At 35.6% G+C, this 21,688-nt stretch overlaps 1 protein-coding gene across 1 annotated transcript in view; it reads left to right on the top strand.

Moving 5' to 3' along the window:
- The window catches only part of LOC118746218, a 41,139-nt gene extending 19,573 nt beyond the window's left edge, over positions 1–21,566 (top strand). The window contains exon 2 of the mRNA XM_036480043.1: positions 21,103–21,566. Within this exon, the coding sequence (XP_036335936.1) occupies positions 21,103–21,551 (449 nt within the window). The 3' untranslated portion in view covers positions 21,552–21,566. The remainder of the gene's footprint in view (positions 1–21,102) is intronic.
- Positions 21,567–21,688: the final 122 nt, after the last annotated feature.

Raw genomic sequence — 21,688 nt, 5'->3', positions numbered from 1 at the left:
TTAAACAGTTTGGTTTAAATTTTAGACCCAAATATTTTCATAATTAAGAATAAAAAATGTTAATTTCATGCTCCGCCTGATGGGGATTGAACCCGGACAGCTTTGGTAGCAACCGATTGAATCAACCATCTTTGCACACTCAGCCACAGCCAAGCATGTAAATGCGCCTTCATATGTTGAGTTTGAATCAACTTTTCTATATATGAAACCTAGAAAGTAGAATTAAAACATTTTGATTTGCTTTTAAAACCACGAACTTTTTGGACTAAAATTTAAACCAGAATATATTAAAAATTGCTTAAATCTATTGACTGGTTTAAAAATTAAACCCAAATTTTTGACCGTGTAGCTATATTTTAGGGGGATTAAGTTTTGTCGCATTTCGAAAATATTCAAGACGGTACTTAAGGAGGCTAAGCACAATGTGTATTCCAAATTTGGTCGAGCTCGGTCAAGATGTTTTTGAGATACGCATATATGATATAAGTGGGCGGTGCCACCCCCATTTTCCTAAAAATTCCTGAAAAACCACTTCTTTACTAAAGAACGATTGTATATGTAGTTTCAGTTTTGAATAAATATTGATGAATTACTTAGCACACCATATTTTGATTTGAAATTAAATCGGCGTTTAGCACTTATGTGTACACTTCATATGTAGTGGGTAAGAAAAGTGTGCATAAAAAAATAACGAAATGGCAAGTAACTCAAAGTCTGTAACTTTACATTTCAGAATTTTCAAAATTTTCGGTTTATCGCGTATAGGTTTTGAAGCATTTAATTTTAGGAACTTTTTAAGTATGTATTGTATTCTACAAACAATTACGAATAATTTGATACCTTAGCAAGAGGTGTGCTTTCAGAATAAACTAACTTTTAAGATAAAATATTCTGCGATCTTGAGCGTAATTTTTATTCCAAAAACACTTTAATTGAAGGCACATTTGGAAAATACGACGAAACGATCTAAATCTTTCTATAACTGCTAGTCCTTATAAAATTACATATACCTGTAAAATGCTTCAAAAAATTTGTCTCTAGAAGTGTGTAAAAACCCTGATTTACAACTTTTAATGATGCTCCTTCTTTTAGTCAGAATATTTCGAGAGTGGTATCAAAGCAACTTTTTTTCGACAAATGTTCTGATAGTTGCTCTTACTTAATTGGAGCCTTCTGAATTCAATGGCGTCCTAAGTTTTACCCTATTGGCTCCACTTTTCGAGATAGCGGGACTTGAAACTTTGCTTAAATTTTAACTATTTTATAAAAAAAGTCCCTGGGTTTTGAAGATATTTTACTAAAATTTTGCACATGACCGTTTTTTAATATTACCTTAACTATTCCATAAAATCATCGAAATCGGTTCACTAAAACATATAGCTCCCATACAACTGATTGATCAGAGACGTTGTTTTGCGTTATAACTCCTTCAATTAAACAGGTTAAAATTTAGTATAGGTTCAATTTAACATATAGTAAGCATACAATTTATTATTCAGATATGAAGTTAGAGTTATAGCGCAAAAACTATATCTGAGTAATCAGTTGTATTGGAGCTATATGTTAAAGTTAACCTATTTCGATAATTTTAAGGAATAATTAAGGTAATATTAAAAAACTGTTATGCGCAAAATTTTAGTAAAATAACTTCAAAACTGAGGGAGTTTTTTATAAAATAGTTAAAATTTAATCAAATTTTCAGGTACCGTTAAAACCGGAGCCAATCTGATAAAACATGGCATGCCATTGAATTTAGAACATCCCAATTAAGTGAATTCAACTTTCAAAATCTTTGCTCAAAGTTTACAACTTGAACAGCGTAATTTCAACCCAGCTTATTCTTTTGTTTTCTATTTCATGCTTATTTCTCGTCTAACTTTTGAAGCATTTGATGAAAATGAATTACACTTATATTAATCGATTTATTAAGAGATTACGAATAAAATGATATATAAAACATAGGTGTGCGCACAAATTTAAAAATTAAAATTTTTTTTTTTGAAAGTGTACCTATTTTTTAGATTTGCCCATATATAAAATTTTTTTTTCTACCTGCGTTTGAAAATATATTAAGGGAGTTCAAGATTTGAAGCACCTTACATGTTTTTTTATCCCATTTTGACATAATGCGTGGTTTGGTTGAAATAAAATGCGCCAGATAGTTTGACGAATATTTGAGACCATGCTGTGACAGAACTGTTTGAAAGTGAGCAGTCAAATCAACAGAGCAGAAAAACCAAAAAACACTTTTCAGCTATCCTGGAGGTTAACTCTTGATATTGGCGCAGTAACGCTAAGTGTCAAAAGTTAAAAAAAATGCTTCCTAGCACAGCAACAGCAGTTTTTTAGTGTATTTTTTGCTTTTTCGAACAATGTTCAGTACTATAGTAGAGTTTAATTTTATTTGCCGAAAGACTAATTTTATTGCCAAAAGGTTAAATTTGTTTGCCAAAAGATTAAATTTATTTGCCAAAAGATTAATTTTATTTGTCAAAAGATTAAATTTATTTGCCAAAAGATTAAATTTATTTGCCAAAAGATTAATTTTATTTGCCAAAAGTTTAACTTAATGTGTCAATGCTATATATTATTTTTTTTGGCATATAGTGTTTAGTGTTGGACAATGTTTGCTCTTAAAATTAAGAAAATTATGTCAAGCAAAAATGAAGCTACTCAAAAACGCGAATATGTGATAGATTTCAGAACTATCGACTACTGTCGATAGTGTCGACTTTTTCGATAGTATCGATACTATCGATGGTTGTGACTATCGACTATCGATGAATGGCCACGACCATCGATAGTTTTCCAGCTCTAAGTACACAGTAGGCGTACTAATCTAAAAGGTGATACAAGCATTTTGTGTCCAATTTGCCGTCAAATAGTCGACAATCGACGAAAGTATTTACTTAACTTTTTAACCGACTTCCAAAAAAGGAGGAGGTTATCAGTTCGTCAGAATATTTTTTTGTTTTTTATGTATGTTACCGCATAACTTTGGACCACGTCAACCGATTTCGAAAATTCTTTTTGCACCGGAAAGGTAGTGTCTCAGAGGTAGTCCCATACCAATCTGGTGTAGATCCGATTTTTTTGCATCAAAGGCACATCGCGATTGTGGTTATTTGGGTTATTTCAAACAAGAAACCATAGGTCTAAAATGAATTTCGAGCCAGCGATTTTTGCTATCTAGTTTTTTTCCAAAAAGTGGCTCACCTGTTGAAACAGCTGTATTGAAAACTAGCCAAAATGTGTATCTGGGGGTTTTTGGGGTCGAGGAATCCATTTCTGGCATTAATTTCTTCTTTTGAGGGCCGCCAGAGGCCTCCCCACTCTTTTTTTTTTTTTTTGGATTTTAATGCCTTTTTTCCGAAAATCGACAATATTTTTGCGAAAATCCACGAAATTTGACTTTCTCATAATGCAATTTAAATTTTTAAATAGCCTAAAATATTCAGCGTAGAAAATTAGGGGGAAAGGAGGTATATTCATGCACAACTTATATCGATTTTATTCAATTTACAAACAAGTAAGAGCAGCGCTGTCTTCGGCTATGCCGAAGGCTTCATACCTTTCATGAACATCTGCAAATTTTACTTTGACAGATATACTTTATATGGCACCAATCTAAGTGATTTTCACTGCTATGTGATCGGTATGTAAACCGGTAACACAATTTATTGGGTTTAGTTTCCTACATAAAGGAGATATATGGCAAAAACTGGTATCTGAACAATCAGTGCTATAGGAGATAAAGCTTATACAGCATAGATTTTGATGATTTTCTCAGTAGACTTTGTATTATTATTTATAAAATATCTTACGAAATTTATCGGTTTTAGCTGTTCAAATAAAGGAGTTTTACCGTAAAATCTCATATCTGAACAATCAGTTGTATGGGAGCTATAGGTTATAGTTACCCGATCTTTTTAATTTTCACTGTAAGTTTTCTGTTGATACCCAGTCGGAAACAAGTGACTTTTTTTAAAATCAAACTAATTGAAAAACTACTTTGAAACAAGTGAAGTTAGTAAATGTTTCGAATTTTGATACCCTTTTTACCAAAAGAAACAATTTGTGTCTTGGATGTATGAAAAAGCATCTGTGAAGTGCAGACCTAAAGCGTATTTAAATGAAACATAGTGACTTTAAAGTGTTTTAATCCAGATGCATTTTAAAGTAGTTGGAATCAAATGCAGAGTCGGACAATCGGCTTGCTGCTTGCACACAATTCAAACTGAACATTTGAAAGCACACTTACAGTGACGAGCAAAACTGTAACATGGTGTAACACTTTTTAATTCAGCCATCGCTATATTTCCAAGTTCTAAAGACTTTCATCCTTTCGTTGTATATTCTTCTTGGTACATCCCTGCTTCTTCTCTCTCATAACGATTTGATTTCAGTACAACAACAATAAAAAAACCAGCAGACAAAAATGTAAATTGAGGCAGATGTTACAGTTTTGCGCTCACTCTCTCGGTTTTTGATTTCACATTAATCTCTTACTTAGTTGGAAGTCAGATGACTTTTTTCTGTATTATAATTTATTGAAGAAGTGATCACCAGTAAATAATATAGTTAATTAGGAACCATAAATGTAAATAATAGATTTACTGTGGAAAGGCGGGACCGCACGAAAAGTAGCAAAAAATTGTGGAATTTGCTACTTGAAAATGTTAAGACTGAGAAAAAATATAGCCTAAAGTGTTCCCAAGGACAAAGGAAGTCTAAACAAATATTACGGTACGATATCTTGTGAGCTTAGCAACAAGTAGCGATGCAGCCACTATTACAGAAGCGCTTAAGGTATTAAACTTTAACGCAAATCAATAGACAGCGAGGCGAAGAATTGCCAAATTGAGCGCAAAGGCATCATAAAGAAGAAACAAGCAAATTTGATCAAAATACATGTGCGAGTGTGGTAGCATTTTGCTGCATCGCACGAAAACCGAACCGTTGCCTATTGGGATATGTTAGGCCGTTCAGAATGCAATAAAAAACATATTTTTAAGTTTCAATTGAAGGTTATTTGGTCTGACAAGGCTAAATTAATCGCTTTCAATCAGATGGCCGGGCATGGTATTGGGTCAAAGACCCAAATTAAGCCCACGCACAGCATGTAAGGCAAACTGAATAACAGTGGTCGGTCAATAATAGTTTGGGGTTGTATTTCAAAAATTTTCTGGGTCTGTTAGTACACATTATGCGTAAGGAACAGTACCTGTTCATATTTTAACAAAATTTGCAAGATGTAGTCGAAAAAATTAGAGTTTCTGCTGAAAAATCACACAAAACACACTGCACATATTCGCAAAGACTGGATACAAAAGCAAAAATTTGCTAATTTCAAATGGCCTCCACAATCCGCGGACATGAATCTAATTGAGAATTTGCGAAAACGACTAAAAGCACAGCTTACTAAGTATCCAAGTCCGTAAAATCGAGTACATGAGCTGTGAAAGCAAACTAAGGATATACCTCCAGAACTTTTACAGATATATAAATAAGGTATGCCAAATCGTATCCAGGAACTGAAACAAGCAAAAGAGTACCGAACATTGTGTTAGTAGTTCTTTTTTTCGTGAAAATTGTTAAAAGGTTCTTAAAAATGTATGAGTGCAAAACTGTAACATCTGCCGTAATTTACGTTTTTGTCTGCTGATTTTTTTATTGTTGTTGTATTGACGTCAAATCGTTATGAGAGAGGGTGTAGGGATGTACCAACAAGAATATACAACAAAAGTATGAAAGTCGTTAGAACTTGGAAAGATAGCGATGGCTGAAGTAAAAAGTGTTACACCATGTTACAGTTTTGCCCGTCACTGTACATGTCTGGCTGTGGCTGAGCGTGCAGAGGTGCTTGCTGTTATTTGTTAGCTTCCAGAAGGTGCGGGTTCAAATCCCATCAGAGGCAAAATGTTGAAATGATTTTTTTTTTTTTGGCTTCGAAATATGAAAAAGCATTTGTGAAGTGCAGAACGAATGCGTATTCAAACGAAAAATACTGACATTGAAGTTCTTTAAACCAAATGCATTTTAAACTAGTTGAAATAAAATGCAGAGTCAGATAATTGACCTGCTCCTAGGACATGGCCATGTTAATAAAGTTAGTTGCTTATATGAAAAAAGGAAGAACTCCAACCACTTATAGTTGGTAAAAAAGTACTTTTTAAATTGCTTTTAAAGTAGTTTTATTTCCTACAGGGTAATTATTGAAAACAGTGCGGAATTTCATGTTCCTAGCGATATAAATGGAGGAGTTATAACGAAAAATTTTATATCTGAACAATCAGTTGTATGGGGGCTATAGGTTATAGTGACCCGATCTTTGTAATTTTCACTGTAAGTATTCTGTTGATAATGGGTGCAAGTACTGCAAAATTTCATGTTCGTAGCTGCATAAATGGAGAAGTTATAACGAAAAATCTCATATCTGAACAATCAGTTGTATGGGAGCTATATGTTATAGTGGTCCGATTCTTCCGGTTCCGACAAATGATTAATACATTATAAAAATACACCCACATGCCAAATTTGATACGGATATCTCGAAAACTGAGAGACTAGATTGCATACAAACAGACAGACAGACGGACAGACGGACATGGCTAAATCAACTCAGTTCGACGTTCTGATCATATAAGTATACATTTTCATGGGTCTATCTCTTTTTGTTCTGGTACTTACAAACATCGGACCAAAGTTATAATACCATTTCATGGTCATGAAAGGTATAAAAATTCGTTGTTTTTTCTTTTGTTCTCTGAATTTTACAAAACACATTTTTTTCTTATTTTAATATAATTTTCTTTATTCAAAAACTCAACTTAAAAGATAAAAACATATTAAATGTAAATGAAAACAAGTAAGAAAGTCTAAGTTCGGGCGGAGCCGAACATTAAATACCCGGCGCAAGTATTAAATATATGTTTTCCACCTTTCCGAAAGCTACCGCTACATGATAAGCCGGGGTGTATAAATTTTAAGTAAATTAGCGTCCTTAGATTTCGAAATTTTGAAGTTTCAAGCAGTTCTGAAATTTACCGTTATATGAAAAGCGGCCTCAATTTTATCATAAGTGGGCGGTGCCACGCCCATTTTCCAAAATTTTATCACAAACGTATTTCTTGGTTAAGAGTTGTTGCAAGCATCAATTTTGAATAAATTAGCTTTAATATTTACGGATTTATTGAAGATTTTGTATTTCTCGAAATTACCGTTATATGGAATGTGGGCGTGGTTTTTGTCCGATTTTAAAAAAAATGTCGGCCATATGGTATGCTGTACCAGGACCAACAACTGTGCCAAGTTTGGAAGAAATTGGTGCAGCGGTTACCAAGATATACACATGTAACCATAAGTAGGCGTGGCTACGCCCATTTTCCAAAAATTTATAATATTCTTATTTTTCGTCTGAAACTTATTGTAAATATCACTTTTGAGTGAATTATCTTCAGTAGTTATTAAAATATCGCAGTTTTCGTATTTCTGAAAATTACCGTTATATGGGAGGTAGGCGTGGTTAATGTCCGATTTTTTAAATTTTCGGCCATTTAGTATGCTATACCAAGGCCAACAAGTGCGCTCGGGTATAAAAAAAACAATTTCTAATGTTTCAGTTCTTAAAAAATTTGTTGGAAGATTAGTAGGTGTAGTATAATTTGGATACTTCATAATACTATTATGAAATAGGCGTGACCCCGCCCACTTAGATGAAATACCCTTGACCAATCCTTATAAATCTTCGTACGAGCCTTGCATAGGCTCCAACTAAGAAATCTGTAGAAAATCTTTGAAAACGGGCAGTAATTACGCCCACCTCTATGTAACGGTAATTTAAATAAACGCGAAAACTGCAATAAATCAATAACTACTGAAGCTAATTTTTTTGATTTTTTTGACCAAACTCGGTGCACATAATAGCCTTGGTACGGAAAACCAATTCGTTGAAAATTATTCAAATCGGACTGAGGACTAATTTATTCCAAGTTAACACTTACAGCAAACTCTTAACAGTAAACAAGATTGTTTTAGATTTTTAGGAATTGGCCATGGCACCGCCTACTTTATGATTACTAGGTGTACCTCGGTAACCACTGTATCGATTTCTACCAAACTTGGTTCAATTATATCATTAAGTCTAACTCAGCAGATTATCGAAAACGTTTGAAATCGGTGAAAACACCCCTGCTTATCATGCAAAGGTAGTTTAGAGAAATTTGAAACGACGATATTTGATACCTCGGTTTCGCCCGAATTTATACTTCTTTACTTGTTAGCTTTGAGTTTTTTGGTCGCTTCCTTAACTTCCACTTTTGAGATTTTTTTTTTATGGGGGTCCATTTGGTAGGATTGTTCGAGAGTCTGACTAACTTTTTGTGCAGTATTGGGAGAGTGTTCAAATTCGTGTGGTGTAAACATGCTTTTTAGATGACGGGGAGATGTGCTTGCTTTTTCGAGATCGTTTTTAGTCCACTGGTTGTTTTTCATTCTGATGGCGGACTGTGCCAGAGTTGGCCTCTGTAATTGCTTTGTTGTTTTCCAGAGAGAATAGTCGCTGGAAGCTGTTGCCTCTAAGTCAGTGGTCGGCATACTACAACATTCAAACGATTCAATAAGTGAGACTGTGTGCGTTAAATGCACTGGTCAGCTGCCGTTCTTCGTATATGTGTGACACTCACATGTGCTCAGAGAGGGCTCACTGAGCTATGGCCTGCCGATCACTGCTCTAGGTTACTGAGATAACGATGAAGTTGGGAGTAGCGGTCTTTTTGCAAGACTTCCTTGAGTTATCTCGTTAGCGTAACTAATCTTGTTTTGTCATCGGGATGTCTAGTCTGCTGCCATTTCTTTCTAGGCTTGCGTTTTTTGGGAAGTTTTTTGGTAAGGATTCTTGTACACTGTGGTTTGCTTACAACGGGTGTTGATCTCCAAGCAGCTTGTTGTGTGCAGTTATTGATGTGTTCAGCAGCTGTTATGATATCTTCATTATGTAGTTAGACTTCAGTGAGTGTTGAAGATATTAAGATTTGCAGAGATTTTGTTGCTATGAACTACAATATTGAGAAGTTCAGTCAACAAGATCATTGCTTAGGGTCACCATTATGGGTGGGTGAATGGTCAGAGGATGAACTGAAACAGGAATCCTAATTCCTGAAATTTCAATATCTGCAATACCTTGAATTACGCAAAAATCTATTGGGCCTGGATTTTTTTTGTATCGATTGACCAATACGTTGCTGAGCCTGAGGAGGCTCAGGACTGATTTAATTTTGCCATAGCCACAAAGTGTTGTCAGCCTTAACAGTGCAGTTACACGATCAAGAACTTGGTTTCAAGTTGATCACACATACTATTTGTCAAAATGCACTTTAATTGATAGCTGGACGCAGGCTACGCGCATCTTGATTATCAATTTTACTTTCAAGATGCCATCGTCAAGGCAACAACTTAAAATTCTCGCCTCGTTCCCGTACACATATTTATAATACCTGCAGTAATATCTTACTGGCTATTTTTGACTAAATCCCAAAGTACGGGAATATACTTAAAGCTGCCCGCCTGTTTATGCTTTAACTGTGATCAGCTGTTTGACTTGACTTTCAAGTCGCCTCACGACTTGAATGCAAAAATTTATATCAAGTCGACGGTCAAGTTGTAAAAGTGCGAGTGTGTTAGTAATAAGTGTCAGTATATTGCAACTTGCTTTCAAGTTCTTGATACGTGTAAGCAAGTTAGGAGTGATGAGGAGAGATGCCCATTGTGGGTGTTTTGCGTTGTAGTCTCCTCCAGGTAAAAACCTGCTTCCTAGAGTTTTGAAGAATTTGTCATAATCTTCTGACTTGATCGCAAGCTTATTTGTGTTTGTTTTCCTATGCCGAATTTCCACTAGCCATTAGGGATGTCAGTGGTAAAAATACATCGATGTTTTTCCTCGCACCGATGCATAGGAGGGCGTACATCGATGCATCGATGCGCATAGAGGTTTCCTCCACAATTTAACAAACTTTTATTGGAATGTACTTACATATTATGGTGACTCAAACATGTGTTCACGTGTTTTTTTATTTTTTTTTTTTTATAAAAAAATACTGTTCGTGCTTTAACTAAAACCATATAAAACAATGTTTCAAATTTTATACAAAATTTAGAAAAAATTCTCAAATTTCATCAATATTTTGGACTTTTTAATATGACTCCTGAGAATATTTTTGGGTATGCAGTTTTATAGCTCATAAAATTTTAGTATAACAAAGTGCAAGTCAGCAAACACACAATCACAATCGCTACAATTATAACGTGTTGCCTCTTCTTATAGATTTACGTTCTTTGGATGTACTAGAGATGTCGGTTTACAGAAAACATCGATGCATCGAGGGGCACGTTAAGAAAAATTGTCATTAAATTCGCTTCCACATAACATTTTTTAAATGTCACACATTTTTCGTCATTTCAGTGCCTAGTGGAAATTCGCATTAGGCTACCTACATATATTTTTCTCAGTGAAAATAATTTCGTATATTCATGGAAAAGTCGCCACTTTTCAAATAAATAGTTTAGAAAAATTACCGACTTATATCAATTTTCTCCGATATATTTTACTGAAGTGATGTTTTGAAAGGCCTGCAGCTTGCTAAAATTTGTGAAGAAGTCACATACAATAATAATAATAATTTATACCATGTATTTAATATAAAGGTTTATTCATTTAAAGGACTTCGAAATTTCAAAGATATGATTAGCAATCAGTGCAATCTAGAATACAAATATGGGTACCAAATAAAAAAAAATAATAATAATCTTTAGAATTTAAAAATATTAAATTTTTCAATTATTTTTATTTTTTGTGCTATTAAAATAGAAGGTCGAATTTCGAGGAGATGGTCGTACTTATATTAATCCTTAACCCGTAATTTTTTCAAAAACAAATACTACAAAATTCGCAAGGATACTAGAGACCGACCGAACTCGAATTTTTTGGCCGAAGCCGAACCCGAACCGAACCGAACCCTCGGCTTTTCTAGAAGTTCGGCCAGAACCGAACCCAACCCGATTTGTTACAGCAAAAATTAGATATCTTGGAAAACACAGTTGTTGTGGTATTTGTAGCGGCTACCCAACCCCGCTCCGACCGGCTTGTCCATCAAACGTTGTCGTCAGGCTCAGCTAACCCCGGAAGTGAGCAACTTCCATGGGGTTTGCTCATAGAGACAATCAGTAATTGTATTCAGTGCAGTATACACGATGTACAAAGCGAAATTACCTTCGAATAAAAGTTACAAGCTTTACGCTTGTAAAATTGCCAAATCGGATTGCTTTGAGCCATTGCATCTGTAGATATACTGCTTTAATTAATACTACACAGAGCAATCTTAAAAATTAAACTTACCTTGTATCGGGCATTAAAACTTCGGACAGAATTATAATTAAAATCGTGACAAAAATAAGAAAGTTGCCATAAAAATTAGTTAAAATTTAATTAAAACATCATAATATGGGTATCAAATGGAAGGTATTTTAAAGATCCCTAATTCAAAAAGATTTTTTTAAGATTGCCACCTATTTTGAATCGCATATTTATTTAATTTTTTTTTTTACAAAAAAAGGTAAAATATTACTATTCATGGGTACCAAAAGAAGGTTCTTAAACAATGCTTTCTCTATATATAAAATGTTATCTCTTAGGATAATAGTGTAAGGTTGCCACTTATTTTCGATTATACACAATTTATCTAAAACATCGCAATATGGGTATCAAATGAAAGGTATTGAGAACTTTGATCAGAAAATATTTTCCATCAGGATTGCCAGGGTTCTATGTAATACAAATTTTTATTTTGTTAATTTCAATCGACATTTTTTATGTATACACAGTACACATATGCTTAAGATATGTTCCATTCATTCCAGCGTATTTCGGAATAGGATTTCCACCTAAATTTTAGAGTAGAGAGGAATTTAGTTAGTAGATATCGAAAACCTATTTTTTGTTTATTTCCAAAATATTTTTTTAAAGCTATCCAAATCTTGAACACTTTAAAAAGTACATATCGATGGCTGAGTGGAAGATCGACCTATCTCGGCAGCCAGTTCGAAAACATTGTATATCAAAAAACTTTTCAAGAACGCCCTATTTCAGAATTCGTTTCAAAAACCCCCTATCTCAGCTGCCGATTCAAAAACGCCCTATATCAGCATATTTTCAATACATTTTGAAGTGAGATAGGGCGTTTTTGAACCGAATTTTGAGATAGGGTGTTTTTCAATAAAATTCTGAAATAGGGCGTTCTTGAAAAGTTTTTTGAGATAGAGCGTTTTCGAACTGGCAGCCGAGATAGGTCGATCTCCCACTCAGCCATCGATATATGCACTCCGGGCAAAGCTCGGTCAACCTGGTATTATTGGTATTAATCGCAATTCTAGAAAATAAAGCTTGAAATATTCGAGTAGTGTTAAGCATACCGGTCTATTGCATAGTGTTTGGTACGTGAGTAGATCACGCGGATTGTACGGGATCTGGCGATGCACTCTTCTTTTTTTTGCCGCCGTTTTAATGAAAATTTTATGGAAAAACCCACAATTCATATTTTGGTAGAAGTTATAGCTGCTATTTCGAAGATCACCACCATGTAAACTGTTGCAGCTTTTTCCACTTTTTTCATTTGTGAAGCCAACTACATCAAAATTTTCAACTTTTTACTCAGAGTTTCTAGAATTTACGAGTATGCAGTTTTGTAGCCCATTCAATTTTAGTCCGATGAAGTGCAAGCTTCAAACGGCTAAACAATCCCGTTTATTTTTGAGATTTTTTTTTTTTTTTGTGATGAATATATACACTTTTTTTTACATATTATGTATGTATGTAAGCATGAATTTCTTATGAAATAAAATGCGGGACACCGTTAGCAACACAATTTCAAACAATTATATTTACTTGAAATTCTGAATAAGAAGTAAAAAATGTCGATCAAGGCGATTTATATAAGGTGGTGTTACTAGCTCAGCTGATTTTGTGTATGTGTTTCGCCGCCCGGCTTCTGATATCAAATTGAAAAATTTTGTTTGAATTTCTACACACACATACAGATTTTGACAGTTTATGCCGCCAAAGCAAAAAAAAAATACATGTAAATACATGTAAATTTTTGTTTTGGTACTCCTGCTATCACCTTATATTAATTCGCCTTGATGTCGATGAAGCTTTTTTTTAATTGTTGTGAACTTTATATAAAGTGTGAATCTTTGATTTATATTATTATCGATGATGTTAATGCTGACCTTATATATCGCTTGTTAGAATAATTTACTATTTAATTGTAAAGTTTAAATTCATATCAGTGATGACAGCCCAATTCTAAATAATCCCGAGGAGTTGGTTCTCCGGGAATTTGTTTCTCCCGAGAAAGAAATCCTCCAATAATTAACTCCTTGGGAGTAGCATTTTCCCCAAAAATTTGGGAGGAGGAAATTCGAATTTCGAAAGAGCTGTTTGACACTTTTTTGACAGCTCAACTCCGCCATTTAATATAAAAAATCCTCAGCGAACTTTTATTCAGATAGGAGGAAAGGGTAAAGAGAGAAAGCTCTCAGGGAGTTTCTGTTCAGAATTGGCCTGATAATTTCAATCAAAGTTCGTTTTTAATCACACCGTTTACCCAGGCAAATCTGAAGATTATTAGCCGACAAATTTGTTGTGCTTGTTATTCTCACATTTCAAGCAAAAGTTATGTTTATTTTAACTTAATATTTTATTAAAAATACCTTTACAAACCTCTTTTCTTTGCTAGCATCCATTTTTATTTACTTTTGCATTTGGCATTTCTCCTCTTCGCAAAAATAATCGATAAAACTTGGTTGGACACCGAAAAGTAGTCGGTTTGTTCTGAGATTATTTTATAATTACAGATTAACGAGCGACGAATTTTATATGGCTAATCTCTTTTTCTAATTACAGAGTAGGGAGTTAAGCAATAATCCCCTAATACTAGGTTTACATATAACTAGATTATCCTCATTTTCGAGCTTAACTCGCTAATCTTTAATTAGAAAAAGAGATTCGCCATACAAAATTCCTCCCTTGTATTATTATATGTAATTATAAAATAATCTCAGATTTAACCGATAACTTTTCGGTGTCCAACTTAGTTTTATCGATTATTTTTGCCAAGAAGAGGAGAAATGCCAAATGTAAAAGTAAACAAAAATGGACGATAGCAGGGAAAAGAGGTTTGTAAAGGTTTTTTTTTAATAAAATACTAAGTTAAAATATATTTAAAGTGTTTAGTATAGCAGAGAAAAGTGATCGCGGCGGCACGGAGAAGAAACATAACTTCTCCTTGAGATGTGAGAATAACAAGTACAACAAATTTGACGGCTAATAATCTGAGATTTGCCTATGTAAACGGGGTGATTGAAAAACGAGCTTTGATTTTGAACATGCTTTAAGTTGAAAAACCTGAATTCGGAAAAAACGTTTTAAACACTTGGATTGTAATGTTAACCCTATGGAGAAGCCAAAATATGTTCGTCTATAACTTTTTAAATAGCCTAGCTGGCGAGATGGAGATTTCACATACACATGGAATAACACGATAGGGGATATAACTCCATTCTTTCTTAAGTCGACTTGGCGGTTATTGCTTCTATGCATAGTATAAAGGAAAGTCGAGATTCTTTGTACGCGCTAGTCTCGAAAACTACTGAACGGATTTTGACCTTTTTTATTTAGAATTTAAATTTAATAGGGTTGCCACCTGTCTAAAAAAACTACCGCACCGCACATGAGGCGTCAAATCAAACGGATTGGCCCTTAGAAAAGCACTAATGTTTTATTTTTTTGAATAGGTTTTCACCTGTTAATAAAATTACAATTATAATAAACGTAGGCATAAATCCTGCACCGTCACTGTGAAATGAAAAGACTAAAGGCTCTGTTATGCATACTTGAGAGTTGTCACATAAGGAATCTGTTAAATGAGCTTCGCGTGTAAGCGGTTACACAACGTCCAGTATTACATACGCAGAAGACTGTTGGTTTTTGATTTCTACTTAAAAATTGTATAGCAGCATATATGTAATACTCCTATATTGGCAGTAAGAGCTAGTACCGTCCGAAAACACTACAGTACAGATATATCAATAAATACGTACGAAAGAAAAGGAACACATACGTTTGTAAATAAACATGTACACAACACATTTACAAAAACGGCAATCAAGTACACAATACATTGACAAAAACGGTACTAGACTGTCTCGCTTTGATTTCGGAATGCTTACACATTGAGATGTTAGCTTACTACCAATATAGAAGTATTACATATATGTATAGCAGTGCATGCACTGCCAAGTATGCATAACACAGCCTTTAGCCTCTAGATGTGCAATAATGTATTATTTTTCTGAGTTAAAAAATTAAAAGATTTTCATCGTTCGTTGGATTACAAAATGGGATACCAAATGAAAGGTCATGGAATTCGCATGTATGTACAAAAGGTTTAATTTTTTTGAGTAGGGCTGCCACCTATTGATAAACTTGATAAAATGATAAATTTATCATTTTGATAAATGAACTGTCAAACTTTGTATGAAAATCGTATTTAGCCAAAGTTGATCACTTTATCAAACGATTTTGGTGGATTGGTGTATAAATATCAGCAAAATTCAGCCCTGACAGGTTGGCAGGTGGTCGCTTTTGCTACGAAAACATAAAAAGCAAATGTACGCAACGGACAAGGTAATAATAAAACGTTACTATCATATAAGTTAAATAATAAACAATTTTATGCAATTATTTACCAAGGTGCGTTCATGAAAGAATGCGGATAAACATAAATTTAAGCAATTTATCCCTTTATCACTTTACATGAAGACCCCTATTGTAAAGGAAGTAGAGATTCTTTGAATGCGCTAATATTGAAAACTACTAATTTGGACGAGATTTTCTCGAATATATTCTGTATAGACAGGACCTTGACCTTTTGTATTTAGAATTTTTATAGGGTTGCCACCTGCAAAAAAATATAAGATCCGCGCAGTTCGTTCTATTACAAAAAATTAGGTGTGAAATGAAAGGGATTGGCCTCTAGATAAGCATAAATGTTTTATTTCTTTCGAGTAGGGTTGCCACCTGTTAAAAAATTACTATATTCAATCTTAATAAGCGAAGGTATCAGATATGCACCAAAACTGTCAAACGAAAAGACTTAGCCTCTAGTGGGGCAAAACCAACATCAATCGGTTCAACCTAAAATCAACAAAAAATCAAAAAAAAAAACACACACACAATCGCCCTTTGTGTGACAACATCAAGGCGCATGCCACAAATCGGAGAAGCTCGGCCAAACACTAGATGCATTATTTTGCAACCAAGCTACAAAAGAACACTCGGTTAAATGACGAAATACACACAAAGCAACCACACAATCTGGGCAATTTATCCGAGTTCAGCCAGGTCGGTTAAAAAACACGCGACATAAAGGGTAGTGTTGTTAAGTGAAAAAACTGCTCTATTGTGAATTGTCAATGGGAAAGGGGAAAGGGAAATTTTTGTTTCCTTATATACGTGACTTATATTTTAAATAAGTATATACGAATAGGGTTGCTTAAGTCGCTTAAAGGAAATTTTACCCAAGTTGAGCGTTCTTTTGTCGCTTACAAAAAAATGCTCCTACTAACGTATGTATAAGTAAGCGCCAATCTATAATTATTATTAATCTCGAGAATTACTTCACAGATTTAGACGAGATTTTACTAAATATAATCTGTATCGGTAGGGGTATTATCTTTAGTACATATCATTATCTTTAGTACATAGAATTTCTATAGAGTTGCCACCTCTCTAAAAAATTATAAGATCTGTTCGTTGAAATACAAAAATTAAAAGGCTTGCCCTCTAGGTGTTCAATAATTGATTATTTTTTGAATAGGGTGGCCACCTTGCTGAAAATAATATGATTTGCACCGGTAAACTGGATGCTAAGCGCAAAACTGTCAGGGAGCTTTTCAACAGGCCCAAAAGGACACATCAGTGAGACGAGTATAAGGCCTGTCTCACTGGCTATAACAAGATTACTAGGCACTCGAAGAGGGATTGATGGAGGCGACATTGCGAAACAATACAAACGTGGCCTGAAGCCTCGCGTCTGCGTAAAATTTTATCAAAGGAGTCTTCCAATGGGATAGCTCTCCTAAGGAGGCAAGATGTCACCTTTACAAACGATAACAGGGAGACCCTAAATCCCCTACTTCAAGTGCATTTCCAAGGTTCCTTGGTGGAGCATGATCTGATGACCTCTGTCTCCTCGGAACACAGGTTCCCGGTGAGGATTGAAAGCAGATCTGGCTATATCTTTGACAGGGACAAGGTACGGTGGGCGGTAAGTTCTTTTGAACCCTGCAAAGCAGCGGGTGGTGATGGGATCTTCCCAGCACTACTGCAAAGAAGTATTGAGGATATCATTGATTTCCTGATCTGTATATTTGGGGCTAGTTATTGCTGGGAATTCACACCGTATGCTTGGAGGAAGGTGTCCGTGTTATTTATTCCGAAATCGGGCAACAGGCCCCTTGACTTAGCTAAATCATACAGACCTATTAGTCTAACTTCCTTCACTCTCAAAAATTTAGAGAGACTCTTAGACCTCCATATTAGGGAGGGACTTAACACTTTCACTCCTTTACACCACCACCTTATGTCAAAGGGAAATCAACGGATTCGGCTCATTGTATCTGGTTAGTAGGATCGAAAGTGCCTTCAAGACAAAGGAGATCGCTATGTGCATCTTCTTGGACATTGAGGGGGCTTTCGATAATACTGCCTATGGATCTGTCTCAAGGGAATTGGTCCAAAGAGGCTTATACCATACTATTATTGGTTGGATCGACGCTATGCTTCGTGAGCGTGAAATTACATCGTCCTTGAGCAATACTCAGTGAAAATAAGAGCCGTGAGAGGCTGCCCACAGGGAGGAGTCCTTTCTCTCTTGCTTTGGTCACTTGTTATGGATGACCACTTAATCAGACTACATGAGTGTCGCGTGTCAATTAGGGCCTCAGCATAAATCCTCGGAAGGCTGTTCTGGTACCGTTTACAAGGTATAAACCAAACCTTAGTTCGGTCACTCTTGGAGGGACAGTACTTGAATACTCCGATGTGGGCCTGCAGAGGGTTTTAGCTCAAGGCTGATTGAGTGGCTCTACCATACGATCGTCCGTTCGATTGTGTCTTATGCATCCATAGCATGTGGCAGAAAACAATGGAAAAAACTGCCATATTTCGCCTTAACAAGCTGCAAAGATTGGCATGTCTATCCGTCAGTGGATCCATAAGAACGTGTTCAACTGCGGCTCTAGAGTCGCTCCTGGGATCGATTCCTCTCCATATTTTTATCCAGGAAACAGTAACGAGGGAGCTGTAACTTCGACTATCTAACGACGGCTTCTTCGCAAAGAAGGTTCATGCAGGTATTCTTGGAAAGGTACCAGGGTTGGAAATATGCGGAATATCTGATTCCATGACTAAAGAGGTCTTCTTTGGCAGAAAATTCCAAGTGATAATCCCCGATGATTGGGCAAATGGGCTCCCTGCACTTGATCTCCGATACGTACACTGGTACACAGACGGTGCTGAATGCACCGACTCTTTGTTTGATGACAGGAGATACATCGTCTTGTCATCGTTTACCACCAGACCCATTCGCTTTGCTTCCTCATCCAACAGAGGCTGGTGCGTATTTTGGCTGCAGCAAGATAGTGGGCCGAGTCAATGTTTGGGCCTCAGAGTGTACGTACGTCTAAAACACTGGAAGCTTGCCTTCCGACTATTTATAAATCATGATCGATTTGGTTTCTCGTATTTCGATATATTTGGATATTTTTGTGGGTGACCCTTGCACTGCATATTACCATGTTTCGGGCCCCGGCGAATTCGATAAGCCTCAGTCCGTTATCGGATGTTTCGTCATGGAGGCTGAATTTTCCGACGGTGGTTCCAAAGATCTTTTCCTTGCCCACCCTGACATTGGAAGTTGCCAAGCACGATTTTAATATCATGACGGAGTTAGCGCTGTTATGTGCGCTCCAAGTGCTAAAGAAGCTAACCTTGGACTCGTCTTTCTCTTCCCTCGGGTCGTGGGCGCAAATTTGTGAGATGTTGAAGAATCTTGCTTTGATGCGGATTGTGGCTAGGCGCTCGTCCACCGGGATGAACGACAGTACTCGACGACGAAGTCTCCTTCCCATCACAAATCCAACACGCAATTTGCGCTCCTTTTTTGTCCCTACGTGGACATCAACCAGCCGGGCAGAGGTATGTTTCCCATTGAGGGTCCGGACATTCTAGGTGCATACTCTTAAATCGTAGTCTTTAAACGTGCGCCATGGTCGTCATCAAAAGCGGGGGTCGCATCCGAGGCTTTTTGAAATTTCTTGACTGGAAGGGGGTTTTTACGGGGCGGGTCCCAAACCCAGCGCACAATCTATCGCTGAGAAAAAGGGAACTCGCCACTCATATACTTGCCACACCACATCTCTCCTAAGCTCACTTCTCCTGAACTCATTGCATCCCTCACTTGAACTCATTAAATGAAATGAGATCACATTACATGAAATACGTGTACATTTGACATCGCATGACTTGACATCACATGACAAAACATCACTTTATATCACATCACATGAGATAACATCACTTGATATGACATCATATGGCATTAACATCACAAGGTTAATTTACACACTTTACTTTTATAAGGACACAGAAGATGGTGAATATGTATACGAATAAAAGATTACTTATAAACATACATATCGTCACCTTATTTCACAAAGGCCCTAGCCAACATTTTTTTTTTTTTACAGGAGAAGCAAAAAACATTATAAAATGAGCAATACAGGTGGGGCTTTTTGAAAAGTGGCATGTAACTCCGTTGTTTTTGGTACAAACACTACACAATTTTTAATGAAGGTGTATTTTAATAATTTCATCCTACAAGTTTCGAAAAGTGTTGGTTAGGGCCTTTGTGAATTAAGGTAACGATATGTACCTATACCAAAATTAAACTATTATATATTAATTGGCAATGTAATTCAATATGATTTAAAAATAATACAAAAAAACAATGAAATAACAACAAAAGAAAAAATGCTTGCCGTTGTATGGCTCTGTGCTGTATATTAATTATGAGACAACTTAGATATGTAACGCAAGTTTTAATAAGGCAATCCAGTTTTTGGATACTAATTGTTGCCGAAAGAAATTTTCCGTTCTGCCTTACTTCACCGTCTTCAATCACCAGGCACCAAAAGTAACGGTTATCTCGAATTTACAAATTGAAAATGTTGCCCGAATTCTGAAACTTAAGGAGAACGCTGTTTCACTAGAGGAGAAATATTTTTTATTTTGCCGATAAGAGTTACAAACAACCTTTATTTTTTACGTTGTTTGATAAACGCTGTAGGGTAAGGATATTGATGAATATGGGGATGGAACAGAAGGTAAAGATAATGAAAACAAAAGTAGAAGAGTGAAACAACTCTTATCGGTAAAATATTTCCAAAGTTTTTGCAAAAATTTTAAATCAAATCATTCGATCTGATTTGTTTCATTTTTGTCACATTACGTTTGAAAAATTTGATATACTTTATTTATTTTGAATTGCTCCATGTCTTTCCGAATTATTTGTGAAAAAAAAAACTAGAAACTTGTGTATCCTGGAAACTGTTAAACTGCAAAATTCAAATCTTATTTAGTGTAAACCTCCTCTTGTCCAATTTTGTAAAGCTGAAAAAGTGAAAAAGCAATTTGTTGTGTGCGGCTTATTCATGTTTGCGTGCGTGTGTTGTGTTGCATTGTTCGTGATTTTGTTCTCAAACCACTCGGCCTGTGTATATCAGCCCGTAATTGAATCGTTTTGAATTATTCGAGAGCATTGCGTTTTGAATAACGCAAATATTTGAACAGCTGTAAAAACTTACAAATTAACTAAACTAAAAATTTAAGAAATACTATTTATGTATACATATGTACATAAGCCAATAAAACTCATTCGCATAAAAATTAAGTGATTCCAAACATTTGTTGTGGCTCTGTTTTCTTAGAAATCTACGATAACATTTCTTGTGATGGCTTTTTCAACATGAATGCCATGCGTATTCAAACGACTTTTCCGCCAATTGGTACTTTTACTTTGGATTCGACTTTGGGTCCACCACCGGGGCAATCGCAGAATCAACAGTCGATTTCTCAACATCCACCACCGATTGGGATTTTCGATGCCAACGAAGTTCCAGAAGTTATTCAAAACCCGGCAACAATCGGTGTGTTCCAATCAAATAGCGTTCTGAACAATGGAGGTAGTGGTGGCGGTGGCAATAACTCATCGTCCATCTTCAGCTCGCAATCGAGCTCTTCTTCAGCTGCCAATGATCCAAGTCAAGCAACTCGAGAGACTGGTATTATTGAGAAACTTTTGGTATGTTATATATTATATTTAGACACAACTGAACAATGTATGTTCGTGCATATATCGGCGACGAGCAAAACTTAAGACGGCTTTTAAGATTTTGTATAACAATATATAGATTAGAACATAAGTTCGCCACAAATGCTCTCACTGATCGTCGCTGTCATATACACATACATACATAAATAGACAGTATGCGCTTTACGATTTATGTTTATAAA

This window comes from Rhagoletis pomonella, unplaced genomic scaffold, assembly GCF_013731165.1.
Source record: "Rhagoletis pomonella isolate Grant_MI unplaced genomic scaffold, Rhpom_1.0 Rhpom_scaffold_00010, whole genome shotgun sequence".
NCBI classification, from domain to species: domain Eukaryota; kingdom Metazoa; phylum Arthropoda; class Insecta; order Diptera; family Tephritidae; genus Rhagoletis; species Rhagoletis pomonella.
The sequence above is the reverse complement of the archived record's forward strand: the minus strand, read 5'-3'. Positions and strand labels throughout refer to the sequence as shown.